This window comes from Antechinus flavipes, chromosome 2 (assembly GCF_016432865.1).
Source record: "Antechinus flavipes isolate AdamAnt ecotype Samford, QLD, Australia chromosome 2, AdamAnt_v2, whole genome shotgun sequence".
Lineage (NCBI taxonomy): Eukaryota > Metazoa > Chordata > Mammalia > Dasyuromorphia > Dasyuridae > Antechinus > Antechinus flavipes.
Window position 1 is genome coordinate 494,121,917 of NC_067399.1, and position 16,856 is coordinate 494,138,772.

At 37.5% G+C, this 16,856-nt stretch overlaps 1 protein-coding gene across 1 annotated transcript in view; it reads left to right on the forward strand.

Moving 5' to 3' along the window:
• NLRC5 (NLR family CARD domain containing 5) overlaps positions 1 to 16,856 on the forward strand; it is a 100,483-nt gene that overhangs the window by 15,217 nt on the left and 68,410 nt on the right. Inside the window, 3 exon segments of the mRNA XM_051979893.1 lie at positions 10,444 to 10,503; positions 12,814 to 12,969; positions 13,714 to 14,029. Coding sequence (XP_051835853.1) covers positions 13,735 to 14,029 — 295 coding nt within the window. The 5' untranslated portion in view covers positions 10,444 to 10,503; positions 12,814 to 12,969; positions 13,714 to 13,734.

Genomic DNA, 16,856 nt, shown 5'->3' on the forward strand with positions numbered 1-16,856 from the left:
TAGCCAATCTGACAGGTTTGGGTGGTATCTCAGAGTTGTCTTAATTTGCATTTCTCTGATCAATAATGATTTAGAGGACCTAAAAGTATAATTTAAATTTTTTTTAAATCTGTATTGAAATCTTATAAAAGAGATGCAGAAATCTGAATTATCTTGAGAGAAACTATCTGGAGCATGAGACTGAAATGAGGAGCCATGATCCCCAGAGTCAAAAGCCAGATAGGTAAGCAATATGGAGTCGTGCCACAGCTATTTTCTTGTTCTTACCATTAAGAGGGCCCATCCCTCTGCCACAGTGACCTGCTGTTATCATCACTGCCCTTGACTGGGAGTTCCCCTGGAGTTGGTACTCACTTTGTGACTTCAGGTCTCAGGAGGAAGTGTATATCACCATTGTGAGGAGATAAGGGAGAGAAGCAATTATAGTCCTGAAGGCAGCTGGAATAAACCAAACACTGTCCTATTTCCCAACCTGGGAACAACCTCGATGACCCCCATAACCTCGTAGTCCAGTAATCTATGCAGGACATAGAGATCCACAAAAGGAAAGATCCATTCAAAAAGTGATTCTGGCATTGATAGACAGAATTGCAACAGAAGGGAAAGCTTTGCAAAATATTCTTAGAAGGAACCCAGGATTTAAAGTAAATAAACTCCCTAAATGGAGGAGGCAGGATAGGATTTTTGAAAAAACCTATAGACTTGAACCCAGGTTCTGCTACAGCTTTTGTTGTTCATTCACAACTGACCTTGGAAAAATCACTTTCTTTTTCTGTGTTTCAGTTTTTTCCTCAATAAAATGAAAACATTGGACTAGATGAGCTTGATTCTAGTTGTATGTTCTATGGTGCTACATTTGTCTCTGTGTATGAAGGGCTAGGAAATGTCTGAGATTTGCTTATTGCTCATTCTTCATGTAAACTAACTAGCTCTGCTCTTGAGGAACACCTTTTTAGGTAAGATGGGAACTCCAAAACTGGGGGAGGGAATAGATCGAGGAAGGACAATTCCAGGGTTTGGCACTGGCTGAAGGGAGAGAACAGTCCTCTCCCCACCTCCCACTCTAACCTGGGGTAGCCTTTTTGTTGTTGCTGTTGAGTCATTTCAGTTGTAACTGACTCTCTATGACTCTATTGGGGTTTTTTCAGCAAAGATTTGTCAGGTGATTTGTCATTTCCTTCTCCAGTTCATTTTTATAGATGATATAATAGGCAAACAGTTAAGTGACTTGCCTTGGATCACATATCTAGTAAGCTTCTGAGTTGTAAAGCCTTATTTTTTATTTAATAATTTTTTGTGCATAATGGTATTTTTTCCAATTACATGAATAGTTTTCAACATTCATTTTTGTAGAATTTTGAGTTCCAATGTTTTCTCCATCTCTCCCTTCCCTTGCTTCTCCTCAAGACCCAAGAAACCAGATCTAGGTCACACATATATACAATCATGTTAGACATATGGAGACTTTAACGTCTATCAAAGACCAGACACCCTCAGATCAGAGAATTACCAATTTAGAACTGGAAGGGACCCCTCACAGTCCTCGGGTTTAATCTTCTCATTTTACAGATGAAAAAGCAGAAATAAAAAAAAAATATATATATATATACACATATGTATATTAAATCAATACAACAATAAATAATAAGAATAAATAAGAAAAAGAAAAGAAAAAGCAGAACGGTTCAATGACTTTCTCAAAAGTCATGCAAATAGGAAGTGGCAGAAGTAGGATTGAAACCCAGATCTTTTAACTTTAATGCCATCAATCTTTGCCCAACTCCTCCACTTTTATATATTAAAACTTCCTGCTCTTCTGTTGAAATTTAGGTTAAAAATAGAGGAGGTACTCTTATTAATGTGGTCTCATGGAGAAAACAGGAGACTGGGATTCAGGAGGCTTGCATCACACAGTCCAAGTTTTGCCACATACTCTGGTATTGGACTATAGAGTCTAGATGGCCTTGGACAACTCAATATTGCCTTCAGAACTTCATTTTACCATTTGTAAAAGGAGAATGATAATACTTGCCCATTTTTCATCACTATTCATTGTGATAATCAAATGACCTAATCAAAGTGAAAGTACTTTGAAGGGTTCAAAACTCTTCACATATGGAAGAGTATATCTCTGTGAGAATCCTTGATCAGGTAACTGAATGGATACTTACATCAAGCAGAACAGAAATAGAGGGTGTTTTTAATAGGGCAATGAGAAAAAGACACACTGAAAAGTTAACACTTTCCCTACTCTCTTTTCCCTGAGCCAGGAAAGGTTTGCCTTATTGGAAAAGAATCAGAGGAAAGAGATCCATCCCTCTAGGACAAAAGTTTCCAAACTTTTTTGCTCAAATATTCCCATTGTTAAATAATTTTCTTACCTTGCAATTATTTTCCTTAATATTGTAGATATTTCATCACCTCAAATGAATTTCATTTTTATTTTGCCTAGTTCTATAAAGCATCCTCTTTGTAGTTTTATTGCCTCAATTTCTTGAATTTCAGTTTGATCAGTAAATAGGAATGGTTTTGCTTCCTACTTGTATATCTTTACGCAGTTAGTTTTTTCTCTTATCTTATTGCTATTGGTGGTATTTTTAGAACTATAGTATTCCAAATAGCAATAATGATGGTGACTATTCTTGCTTTATTCACATATTTATTGGGAAAACTTCTAGTGTTTTTCCATTGTATAGAATGTTCATTCTTGGCTTAGATTTATACTATTTAATCATGTAGCATGTATATTCTTTGTAGTCTTTCTCAGAGACATGCTTGTTAGCTTGCCTCTCAAGATTCCCACTGAAAATTCTGGAGTGTTTCTCCTCTACTGTCACTGGCTTGAGTCCCTACCTCTTCTGTTCCTTCCATTCCATTTCTTCCAGTTTCATTTAATTACTTAACAATGGGCACTTTTTACAAAGTGATTTTTACTTCAAAGATATAGCATAGGGGCAGCTAGGTGGCATAGTGGATGGAGCACCAGCCCTGAAGGCAGAAGGACCTGAGTTCAAATCTGATCTCAGACACTTAACAGTTCCTAGCTGTGTAACCCTAGGCAAGTCACTTAACCCCAATTGCAAAAATAAATAAATAAAAGATATAGCATAAATAAATGTACAAGCATTTTCCTTAATATCTGCAGGGCATATTCTCCCCTAAACCAAGGTCTCAGGGGAAGTATTTTCAGAAATTAAGTCAAATCCTACTTAGGATGGATTCTTTCAAGCTCATTTCCAACGGTATTATTGCTGCTAGCTTCAGAAGGTCATTTTTTTGTTCCTCAGGCCCTAACTAGTTGGCTAATTGGAACACCTGGCCTGGAGTACAGCATGCCAGAGTGATTCATAATAACCTTCAAATTCACTAGGTTGTGAAGCTGTCATCCCTTATACTTAGAATGAATAAAGAGATCAAGAATGGAAACCCATTTATTAGAATCGTGTGACCTCAGAAGGAAAGAAGGCCTAAAGACTTTCTCCTTACATAGCCTCTCAGCAAATACATTGAGAGAGTCACTGAGCTCCCAGTGATGGGAATGAAGTAAAGAGAATATAGAAATTAAATTGAACTTTTTTTGATGACACTAACAGTTTTAACTATTCAGCTAATCAACAGACTTTTCCCAAATGAAAGCATAAACAAAATGTCTATGAATCCTCCACAGTCCCTTTACTATAGTGTTCAGTCATTTCACTCAAGTCCAGCTCTTCATGATCCCTTTTGGCATTTTCTTGGTAAAGATACTACTGAAGTGCTTTGCTGTTTCCTTCTCTAATTCAATTTACAGATGAGGAAACTGAGGCAAACAGGGTTAAATGACTTGTTGGTGTCATACAACTAATAAGTGTCTGAGATCAGATTTGAACTCATGAAGATGACTTCCTGATTTCAAGCTCAGTGCTGTATTTACTATATCACCTACTTGTCTTAGTCTCTTCAATATGCTTTTCATATATGCCATGATTCTTCTGAAATTCATGTCCCAGCATCTTCCATGTATAAAGGCTAAATCAACCAAGCAGGCTAATGGAGTCTGAACATGTGCCAGATCCTCAAGATACATAATTTTTTTTTTAAACAAAAAGTATTTTTTTCTGCCTGTGCTTTGTAGGCTTATAGCATAAGTGAGTGTGGTACCTTGGAAAAGCAAGAGCTTTTCCTATATCTGCTCATATAATCGTGTGATTTTGAAGTTTTCGATATGATTATGTTTATTGTCGAACTATTTTGTATCAATCAATAAGCATTTTTAAGTATCTATTATGTACACAGGCATTAGGGATACAAAACCAAAAATGTAATAATAGTCCCTGCCCACAAGGAGCTTAACTCTTAACTGAGGAGACATTTAATTTATAAGTACAGACAGAATAAATACAAGATGAATACAAAGTAGTCTTGGGAGGTAAAGTATTAGCAACTTAGTAAAGAAGAAAGTCTTCATGAAAGTCTAGAAAGATTTATATGAACTGATACTAAGTGAAGTGAGTAGAACCAAGAGTATATTGTACCCAACAACAAGATTATGTGATGATCAAGTGTGATGGTCTTGGCTCTTTTCAGCAATGAGTGATTCAAGGCAGTTCCAATACACTTAAGATAGAAAGTGCCATTTATATTCAAAACATAGTATTTTCACCTTTTTTGTGGTTTTTACTTTTTTCTTTATTGTTTTTTCCTTTTGATCTGATTTTTCTTTTTTTTTTAAATAATAGCTTTTTGTTTTCAAAATAAATGCAAAGATATTTTCAACATTCACCAATGCAAACCTTGTGTTCCAAAATTTTCACCCTCCCTTCTTCCTACCCTCTCCCCTAAACGGCAAGTAATCCAATATATGTTAAACAGGTACAATTCTTCTATACATATTTTCACTTTTATCATGCTCTGATTTTTCTTGGGCAGCATGACAAATGCCAAAATATGTTTAGAAGAATTGCATGTGTTTAGCTTATATTGGATTGTTTGTTGTCTTGGTGGGGAGAAAGAGAGAAAAATTTGGAAAACAAGGTTTTACAAAAGTGAATGTTGAAAACTATCGTTGCATGCATTTGGAAAAAATAAAATAATATTAAGAAAGGCTTCATGTAAAAAGGTGGTTTTTGAATTGAATTGTGAAGAAGACCAGAAAGGAATTCCAAGAGATGAAGGTGTTGAGGAAGAGCATTTCAGACCTAGGTAACAGGCACTGCAAACTCGTGGAGAAAGAATATGGAGTATCACATCTGTAGAATAACTTCAGTATAAACCCAAATTGGTCATAGTGAATGTTCCAGAACCACACCTGTGCTAGTTAACTTTGTTGCAGAGTTCTGTATGGGGCATATAGGGTGTTCAAGGAGGTCTGGCACCTGTAGTGTAAGGTTTGCCAAGATCTTGTCAGGGTTGCTTATCCACCTTTCACCTAGTTCTTATGGTGATTGGTGACTCCTATTCCGAGTAGTGGTTCCAAGAAGCTTAGCCTGCTCAGCTGCATGCCCAGCAAAACTATCTTGGCAGATGAGCTAAACCAGGTTGAGGGTAACTAATGGACCTGAGGGCAAGTTAGGGGCAGTCTATCCCCCGCACGGGAAGACTCCCCCAGGCAGAATGGGTAGGTGAGAACAGTTTGTCCCACGAGCTGTGAAGCTGAAGCAAGCTCTGCAGAGCCATGAGTTCGGTCAGGGTCAGAGACCAAGGTCATCCACTGCATCCTGGGCCATGACCAGGCAGTCTGACTTGTGTCCAACTTTGGTGACTCAGGAAGAGAGAGTGAGGCTGATAACTGTACAACCATGTCTAACTTTAATCTATTCCACACACAAGTCAAGACATCCCCTGTGATGTCACTAGTCTTCAAAAATAGAGGCTTAACAACAGAATTCTGCATTCTCTCTATCTCTCTCACCAATACCTTCTCACTGCTGCTGATTAATATGCTCAAAAAACTTCAGGCTACAGCCGGTCTTTCTAGACTGAATTCCCCTCATTCCTTGCCATTGCATTCTGGATTCCCACCTTCAGGCCTCCATATTGTTCCTGATCCATAGCATACTATATCTTATCTCTTTACCGTTGCAAATATCTCCACCCCACCTAGAATTTTTACTTCCCTCTAAGAAGTATTCACTTCCTCCATAGTTCAGTCAAACTGCCACTTCCTACAAAGACTAGATACTGATACCTAATTTAGTTAGTACTTTCCGGCTTTACCCTTTCCCCAGTAGAAATTATTGTGCATTTACTTTGTATTTGCTTATATTTATATATTTATATTCTTCTAGCAAAATGTCTGCTCCTTAAGGATCACAAATTTGACCTTTTCCCATTTTATCTCTAGTGTCTAGTATAGTGCCCTGCCCATTGACAATATAATACATGTTAATTAAATGAACAGTATTCTGGATTCTAGGATTTGTCCCTAACTTGCTATGTAACCTTAGTGAGTCATTGTTTCTCTCCTCTATAAAATGAGAGGACTAGGCTGGATGATCTTTTAAGATCCCTTCTACCTCTGATGTTTTAGGCAGTGTGATATAGTGAATATGTAGTGGTGAATTTGGAATTGGAAAGCCCTACTTATAAATATAGACTTTGAAACTTATTAGATATATGACTAATGGCAAGTTGCTCTGTCTCTATCTTCAGTTTCCTTATCATTAAAATAAAAATAGTAATACTTGTAATACCTCCCTCAAAGGATTGTTGTGACATTCAGAATCACAAAATTATGAAATTTGAGGAATTTGAGTTACATTTGGTCCCTTTAACTCCACTACACTATAGCAAATGGTCAAGAAGACTTGCAAGAAGACCTCCCCTCAAAAAAACCTATGAGCTCTTAAGGCAATCATTCCTGTTTATGTCATTACCCAAGGTTTCCCCACAATTAAGCTAGTTTAAATTAGCTCTCTGTACCTTCTACCATTATTCCTGGTTCTGGGGCTGAACAGGTAAATCTACTCCCTCTTTCATACAAGGACCTTTCAAATGCTTTGAAGTTAGCTACCATGGTTTTATGAAGTCTTTTTTTCTAGGCTAAACATCTCAAGTTCTCTAAAATGAAGTCTGTATGACATGACCTCAAGAAAGATCACTATCTTGGTTGTTGCCCCCACCCTCTGAATGCTCCCCAGGTTAACAGTAAATGCCCTTCCTTAAGTGGTAAACCCAGAAAACATAGCCTGCCAGATGTAAGCTGATTAAAGGAGACTAATCTCCTCAGTCCTAGAAACTGGGCCTTTCTTAACATGTTCAAAGATTACATTTGGCTTTTTGATTGAGATATCACATTACAGAGTGACCTATCTCGAACCTGGATTCCAAGAAAACCTGCAGACCTTTTTCAGATGAACTGGTACCTCACTTGTGCTTGAAGTTTTCCTGTGGACCTAGCACCTACCATTTCTCCTCCCTCAACATACACACACAGTCACACTCTTACAATGACGATGCTGCTTGTTCTTCTTGCCACAAGTCTCTTCCCATTCCAGTTTATTCTCTGTTAAGCTGTCAGACTGAGCTAAAACAAAGGTCTAGCTATATTACTCTTCTCCTCAATAGATTTCAGTGGCTCCTTATATTTATCTTCTGTTTGGCTTTCATAATCTGGCCCCTTTTTACATTTCCTGTTTTCTTATATCTTATTTCCCTCCACTTGCTCTGCATTCCGGCAACAATAGCCTCACATATGACATTCATATCTCTCAACTCCACATATTTGAAACATATCTTACCCATGCCTGGAATTTTCCCCTCTCAGTTATACCTCCTGGCTACTCTAGCTGCCTTTAAGACCCACCTTCTCGAAAAAGCCTTAATTTTAATGCCCTCTCTCTGAAACTATCCTCACTTTACCTTACTAGTTCTTTGAGTACAGGGACTGAGCTGGGGTTGTATTTATTTTCTGCCTTTATTTGTATTTCCACTGCTTAGCACATTGCCCAGCACAACATAGGAAATTAATAGGTTCTAATTAATTTGTTTCACAATGGAGAATCAGAGATTTCCAGATAATAACTACCATTTATATGATGGTTCAACTTAAAATGATTAAACAACAGTATAATGAGGTATTACTTGCAACACGCTTTGCAAACTTTAAAGACTTCTATATGTGTCAACTAATATTCTTCCAACAGTTCCTTTCAGGATAAGGAGTTGGGGATTAGGAAGCAGTCTGATGGGCTTTTTATTAAGTACTGCTTAATCATGACAGGGTGCCCCTGGAGGTCTCCAATCCTACCACCATAGGATACTTCCCTCCCATTTCATATTTATTACTACTGTCTCAGTCTATGCACCTGAGAGTCTGTCATGTTGTAGTACTGTGGAAAGAGTGCTGGACTTGGAAACTTGGAAACTAGGCTCCTCTTTGCCTCTGTGATCCTCAGTTTTCTCATCTATGGAATGAGAGTGTTGGACTTGGTGGTTCTCAGTTCCCCTCTAATTCTGAGTCTATGATCCAGTGGTCTTATGATTTCTCACCTCCACATGACTTCATTCTTCCAGTACATTTAGATCCTTTTCATCTGCTCTAGCAGCCGTTGAAGGGGAGAGGGACCAGATGACTCACCCCCTGCTTTCTCTTTATACTTTGATGCTTGTTCCTTCTCATTCTCCATTTTTAATTAAGGTCATATAGGTCATGACTTTGGAGGAAGGACTAGGGGATAACCCAGCAGGTATTGAGACTCCTTATCTGTGCTCATCTCATGTGTGACAAAACTGGCTTGTAATTTCTCCTCTCTCAGATTGGTTCTCTTTTCACAAAACCATATAGACACCATGAGAGTTTCTCCTTCACTCCAAGGTCAACATATGGGTGCACAAAACTTTTTGGTCTTTTGGGGGAGTAGGGAGGAAGAAACAATATAACTTGTGACTTCACTGTTTTAGGGAATTCCCAGTGAGGAAAATTTCCCTAGGAATGCAGATCAGCAGCTGTTCATGTTTGTCTCATGGTATGGTTAAATGATTGGTCAGGATTACACAACTAGCATGTGTCAGAAGCAAGATTTGAACTCAGACTTTACTGACACTGAAGCCATCCTTCTTCATTATACCACAGGGTCTCTAAGAGACTTGTATTCTTTTTTTTTTTCTTAGTATTTTATTTTTTCCAATTACATATAAAAACAATTTCAACATTCATTTAAAAAACTTAGAGTTCTAAATTCTTTCCCTTCTTCCTCACCTTCTTTGTGAAAGCAAGAAATTTGATAAAGGTTATACATGTATAGTCATGCAAAACATATTTCCATATTAGTCATGTTGTGAAAGAAAACAGACAAAAAAAAACCCTCAAGAAAAATAAAGGGAGAAAAGAGAAATAAAAAAGAAAGAAAGAAAAAGGCTGCTTCAATCTGTACTCGGACACAATCAGTTCTTTCTTTATGGATGGAGAGCATTTTTCATCATAAATCCTTCTGAGTTGTCTTGAATCATTATATTTCTGAGAATAGATGTCATTTATAGTCGATCATCTTACAACATTCCTATAATTTTATACACAGTACATTTTACTTTGCATCAGCTCACATAAGTCTTTTCAGGTTTTTCTGAGAGCATCCTGCTCATCATTTCTTATATCACAATAGTATTCCATCACAATCACATACTAGAGTTTGTTCAGCCATTTCCCAATCTATGGGCATTCCCTCAATTTCCAATTCTTTGCCCCCAGAAAAGAGCTGCTATAAATATTTTTGTACATATAGGTCCTTTTCCTTTGTGTTTTTAATCTCTTTTTGGATACAGACGTAGCGTCTCTAGGTCAATAGACCTTTACAGATCTTTGAACATAATATAATTCCAAATTGCTCTATAGAAGTCCACAATTCCACTAACAGTGCATTAATGTCTCATTTTTTCCTACATCCCCTCCCTTTTCATTCATAGGGGGGACATAGGGGGAAAAAAATTTTCCTTTTCTGTCCTATTAATCAATCTAATAGGTATGAGGTAGTATCTCAATTGTTTTAAGTTGCATTTCCCAAATGAATAGTGATTTAGAGTATTTTTTTACTTGCTTATGGATAGCTTTAATTACTTCATCTAAAAATTATTCACATCTTTTGGTCATTTACCAATTGAAAAAACTTATTTTTATAAATTTGACTCAGTTCTCTATATATTTGAGAAATGAGACCTTTATCAGAAAAATTCGCTTCAAAATTTTTTCATAGTTATCATTGCTAATTGTGTTTCCCTCCATCCTGTTCCCCTCCCTCTTACTGCCATTTATTCTATTCTTTCTCCTTTCACCCTCTACGTCCTTAAAAGTGTTTGGCTTCTGATTACCACCTTCCCCAAACTTCCCTCTTTTCTATCACACACATCTCTTTCTCTAATCCTCTCTTCCCCTCCTATTTTCCTAAAGGATAAGAGAGATTTCTATATTCAGACATGCATTCTTTAAAGAGCTTTTACATCTAATGACTCATTTAATTTTCACAATAGGTCAGACTTGAAGACGCGGAGTATTAGCCCAAAGAAGGACAACAATTTGCAGAGATGCCAGTAAGTTATTGGCAAAGCATGGACTAAAATCCAGATCTCCATTGTTCTTTTCACTAAAATATGGCATGATTCCAGAATTTCTTCCCCACCACTTAGCCCAAAAGTCAACAAACTTTCCAAGAAAGGAAGTGAGGCTCACAAAAAAGTTTAGGGGCTTTGCCCTGTACCTAGTACTAAATCAGAGTAATGTCTTTCGTTTCTCTCTTCTCTCCCTTCTTTCTAAACTCCTTTGACATCTGCTGAGAAGTTGTTCCTCAAAAGCCCAGCTTTTATTTAGTGTATTAAGATGAACAATCTTAGTTGAGTAATAAAGATAAATAATAGTTGATATTCAAATAGTATTTCAAGGTCTGCAAATTGTTTTTTACATAAAGTAGGAGTCAGGTAGAGAGAAGGGCTGTCCAGCCTCTCTCATTCATCTCTATCCTACTATTGACTCATTGTCTAGATAAGTAAATATTTTCTGCTTTGAGAAGCTATTACAAAAGAATCTATAATTCTATTTTTTTTAAATTTTAGCTCTAAGCCCTTAGCCAAAGACATCCCTCTGAACTCTGCCAGAACATCTCAGTTTTAGTGCTTTCTCTTCTCCTGGCATGCTTTTTCTCAGATGGGTCCTCCCAACTTCATTCCCTAGAAGTCCAAATTAGCAAATATTTATGATTAACCTTATTGGCAAAGACAAAATATGTATTTAAAACTAAGAAAAGTAAATAGATTTTAGCCTGACCAGAGGCTCCCATGAAGAATCCAAAGTGAGAAAAAACATACAGAATGATTGTCTGTGGATCTATAGTCTTGGAAATTTTAACAAAACATCTTGTCAATGCTGACATGATTTTGTCACATTCTATATCCCCACTTAGACTCCCATTTCCCCAATCCTTTGTGAACTATATCCCTCTTTGCTGCTGGATCCTGTGATCTGGCTGTAGACCTGGTGAACTGAGTGTTCTGCAAATCAATTTGTTAAACTGCATGCTTAGCAAAAATAATTTAGAGTGGTAGAAAGAGCTATATAGTTCATTTAATACCTCTTTATCTGTTTATTTTATGTGTGCATCCTGGACTTCCAGGATGAAACGGGGTATGATAGTAGCGAGCAATTACCCTGATACAACAGAGAGTATTATTATTAAGAATAATATCTAACATTTATATAATTCCTACTATGTGCCAGGCACTGTGCTAAGCATTTTACAATTACTATCTCATTTGGTCCTCACCTCAACCCTGGAAATTGAGTGCTATTTTACAGATGAGGAAATAAGGCAAACAAAAATAAAGTAACTTGTCCAGGATCACACAATTAGTAAGTATCTGAATTCAGATTTGTACTCAAATCTTTCACTCCAATCTAGACTCTATCCACAATGCCACTAAGAACACAATGAATGGGGAACTTCTCTCAAGTTGGCTGAGGACCCAGGGATGTAGCCTTTAAATGGAAAATGTGCCCATAGCAGAGAACCATAGATTATCCCCAGATGACAGCATGTAGACAAATATGAAAACTCATATCCAAAACAAATAACAAATAAGAATTGTTTGAAGATTTCCATAGCACATTTTGTAATTTGCTTAAGACAACAAAAAACCAGAAGCAACAGAGAAAATGGTTAAATGAATTGGGGTTCAAATAATCAAATCAAATTTTGATGTACAAGTATAAGGAAAGCAAAGATTAAGTAAGACCATTATGAAACAATGCCAAGAGGGAAAAGGCAGAATTAGGAGAAAAGACTTTATATTAATAGTAATTGGTTGAAGAAATATGAATGATATGTAATCTATATCATTTTACTTGTTATCTTGGGAAGGAAGGAGGAAAGAGGAGGAAGAAAAACAAAATCATATAAAAATGAATGTCGAAAGCCATTTTTACATATAAGATATGATATATCTTATAAAATATATCTCATCTAAAAATAAAATAATATTAATTTAAAAAAAAGAATAGACAAAGAAAATTCCTGATAGGGATTTTGTGGTTGGAGCTGAAAAAAATTACTTATATACAAATATTTTATGTCCTGAAATGAATTAATATAAATGTCATCAATAAGTCAACAAGCATTTATTAAGTATCCAGCATAATGCTAAGTGTAATAGGAAAAGGAGTGGAGTCCACTGGGAAAGCCCCTTCTTTACTTCACTTTCCCCCCAGAACCACCAGCCTGTGACTTCCACCTGACTCTAGTCGGGGAGGAGCTCATTGGGAGTAGGACTGAGGAAGAGGGAAGGGGAATTGTTATAGTTCCCTTGTCTCTGGGGTAACCCAATTTCTATTTTCTCTCTCTCTCTCCTTAGGACATCTACAGTGGAGTGATTCTCAGAACACCATGTCTTGGTATACCCTCAGGAACTGAAACCTAGGCTTTTATGGACCCAAGAACTTCCCTCTTGCCACTCTCTTGACAGGGATCTTAAAACATTGATGATGAATTTTCTCATTCTACAAACCAGGTAAGACATTTTCAAACTAGTCTTCCACCCCACCCTAATCCTATCCCCTTGCCCATTCTTAGACCAACCACAGAGTCTTTAGAAATAAAATCGACTTTAAGAAATAGAAGTGACCTCCCTGGCCACTTCTTCCAGGATGTCCCCCTATGAATCTCGGCTACAGTGACTTCCACCTGCAATGAATTCCTATAGCACAGACTGTCAATTCTCTTTCCTAGAGTACTTAATGATGTACTCTCTTGTTGTTTTATGTGTATCAGTCTGATTATTCCAACTACATTGTGAATTCTTTTAAAGTAGGAGATGTTGTTTATTTTCCCTCGTGTCTCACTTCACTCCCACTCTCCATCCTCCAGGACTTGGCATGGGGCACTTAGTGGATCAATAATTGATTGTTGAATCTAAGAAAGAGCACTGGGCTTGTTCTCAAAGGACCTGGGCTCAAGTCCTGGCTCTTCTCTCTTCGTAAGCTTGGGGAAAGCTTGCCATTATCATCCTTTTCATAATCTTCATCATCATCATCACCATCATCATTGTAGCTCATGATCATACGATAGCACTTTCAGATTTGTTTTTCAGTCATTTCAATTGTGACTTTTCATGACTCCATTTGGGGTATCCTTGGTGCCCTTTAGCACATCGCCTCTCAAATGTGCTAAATAAGAAGAGTTGTAACCTGCCCAGAGATTTTCTCCATCGTCAGATGATATTGTCACCTCCATCAGCTAACCTGTCCCTCTTTAGTCCTCTTAGCGCTGGACCCAGATGGACTCCCTAAGCTGGCAAAATGATGAAGAAAACCTACAACAGCATCTGGTTGGATTTCTCACTAAGGATCTTGCATGGCTGATCTTAAAGGTCAAGTTCTTCCTGCCTGACCTCGACCTGACTCCTGTGGATGAGCTCCCAGATCCCACCCAGAAAGTCACACTGCTCCTTGACAAACTGAGAGCCCACAGCTTCTCCACATGGCGGACCTTCATCTGTTGTGTCTGCATGGAACACACCATGCCCCTACACCTGGAGACCATGCTCCTGAGTGTCTGGGGTATGGATAATGGTAAGTACTCTCTATTGGCAGAGATAGGAGGAAAGGCCTTAGAAAAGAGCAGAAAATGCCAGACCTGGAAGAGATCTTAGATCAGGAAGAGGAGGGGGCAAAGATCTTAGAATGTGACCTAGGATAGAAGAGCTAGATGGGATCTTAGAACATAGAACATAAAATATCAGAGGTAGGTTGCTGTATACCACAGAACATAGGATGTTGGACCTGAAAGTGCTCTTCAATGAGATATGATGGCAAAGGCCTTAAAACATTGTTAAGGATCACTCATAAGTGAAAAACCCAAAAGCCTGTAAAGGGTTAATTTAAAGGGAACTATACCATTAAGGGGCAGGTCAGTTCTCAGAAAGCCCCCACAGCTGTGAATCATAACATGCTTGAAGGAATTGCAAATCAGTTTTTACTAGCAGATGTTGCTTGTGAATGGGGAATGAAATAAATCTGAGGCAAGAGGGAAGAGGAGAGAGGTCAGACAATGCAACTGCCTCTCAGTCTCCTATCGTTAGACTTTCTTATGAAGGAATCTATTCTGCTGGTCAGGATTAGATCCCCAGCAGCCACTAGCAGGTGGCTCCTGGAACAAAACATAACATAGGACTGAGCAGAGCTGGGAAGTATCTTAGAACATAGAACATAAATCACCAGAGCAGATATACCTCATAGAACGTTAGCAGAGTTGGAAGGGATCTTAATGTTCATTTAAGCTGTTTTTTCTACCCTATCTCCCATTTTACAGTTGGAAAAACTGAAAGATGAAGTAAGGTACCCAAATTCCCATAGTGAGCCAGGGCCAGGAACAAGGAGCCCAGGCTTCCTAATTAACAGTTTGGTTTTCTTATAACCCTTTCCTGGTTTCATCAGGTGCCAAATTTTGTTTTTAATCCAATAAACCAGAAAATTAACAGATACCTATCTCTAAACCTCCATCCCATGGCAAGAGGCCTTTTGCATTTTGGAAGGGGAGAAGAGAGATATGACTGTCTCCTAGAGTTCTACCTGACACTGCAGCCTATTTTTAGGAGCTCTAATAGAATGCCATGAGCTGGGGGACAAGAGCTGTCCAAAACTAAGCTAACGCCAAAGAGCCTTTCTCCTGTCCTGTACTGCCACATTTGATATCACTTAGCCATGACAATCCTGCTCTTGGAAATTTGTCTTGGTAGTGGGTGGCTGAGGCTTGATCTCATATTTTAAAAGATGAGCTCTTCTTATAGTTTGTAGCCCAGTAACTTCTAGAATTATGATTGTGTTGCTCAGGTTACCTACTTCTTTGTATTATGAATATGGAAGAAGGGACCCTCTTGTGTCAACAGTGAGAATCCAGTTCCCTCAAATCACCTGAATATTTTTCATAGCTAATTACTCTTTTAAAAATGCAATAATAGCTTTTTATTTTTCAAAATATGTGCAAAGATGGTTTTCAGCATTCACCTTTGCAAAACTTTGTGTTCAAACTTTTATCCCTCCCCTAAATAGCAAGTAATCCAATATAGAATAAATATGTACAATTCTTCTATACATATTTTCACATTTATCATGCTGCACAAGAAAAATCTGATCAAAAGGGAAAAAATAAGAAAAAACCAAGGAGTCAGACAACAAGATAAAGATGAAAATACTATGTTGTGATCCACAGTCCTCTCTCTGGGTGCAGGTAGCTCTCTCCCTCATAAGACCATTGGAACTGGCCTGAATCACTTCATTGTTGAAAAGAGCCATGTCCATCAGAATTGATCATCACATAATCTTGTTGTTGCTATGTACAATGTTCTCTTGGTTCTATCCATTTAACTTGGCATCAGTTCATGTAAGTCTCTCCAGATCTCTCTGAAATCATCCTGCTGATTGTTTCTCATAAAACAATAATATTCCATAATGTTCATGTACCATAACTTATTCCATTCTCCAACTGATGGGCATCCATTCAGTTTCCAGTTCCTTGCCACTACAAAAAGAACTACTACAAACATTTTTGTACATGTGGATGCGTTTTTCTTTTTTATGATCTCTTTGGGATATAGGCCCAGTTAAGACATTCAGAGCTAATTACTCTTGAGAAAAAAAGTACATTTAAGGTAGATTACTGACTTTACTCATGGCTATCTCATTCATGGCTACTTTATGGCTACACATAGAAAAGAAAAAGTAGCTACAGGCCCTTTCCATTAAGCAGGTTCAAGCTTCTAACTTGGAGCCTACCTACAGGGGATAGAGCTTCCCTGGAGATTGATTTTATTCCAGACTTTTCTTTGTCTATTATCTCTCATTTCGGAGTTTCAAAGATTTAGAGCTATAAGGGATTTCAGAGACCATTTTCATTTATCATTTTTTTTCTTTTTGTAAATTAAAGCTTTTTATTTTCAAAATATATACATGAATAATATATGACATTCACCCTTACAAAAACTTGTGTTCTAATTTTTTCCTTCCCTCCCCTAGAAGGCAAGTGATCCAATATGTGTTAACATGTGCAATTCTTCTATACATATTTCTACAATTGTCATGCTGCATAAGAAAAATCAGATCAAAAAGGAAAGAATGAGAAAGAAAACAAAATGCAAGCAAACAGCAATAAAAAGAGTGAAAATGTTTTGTTGGGGTCCACATTCAGTTCCCACACTCCTCTCATCTGGGTGCAGATGACTTTCTTCATCACAAAACCATTGGAACTGGTCTGAATCACCTCACTATTGAGGAGAGCTATGTCCATCAGAATTGATCATCATATAATCTTGCTGTTGCTGTGTATAATGATCTCTTGCTAAGTCTATCTTTTTACCAAAGAGGAAATTTGGGCCAGAAAATTTAAGTGACTTTCCTTAAG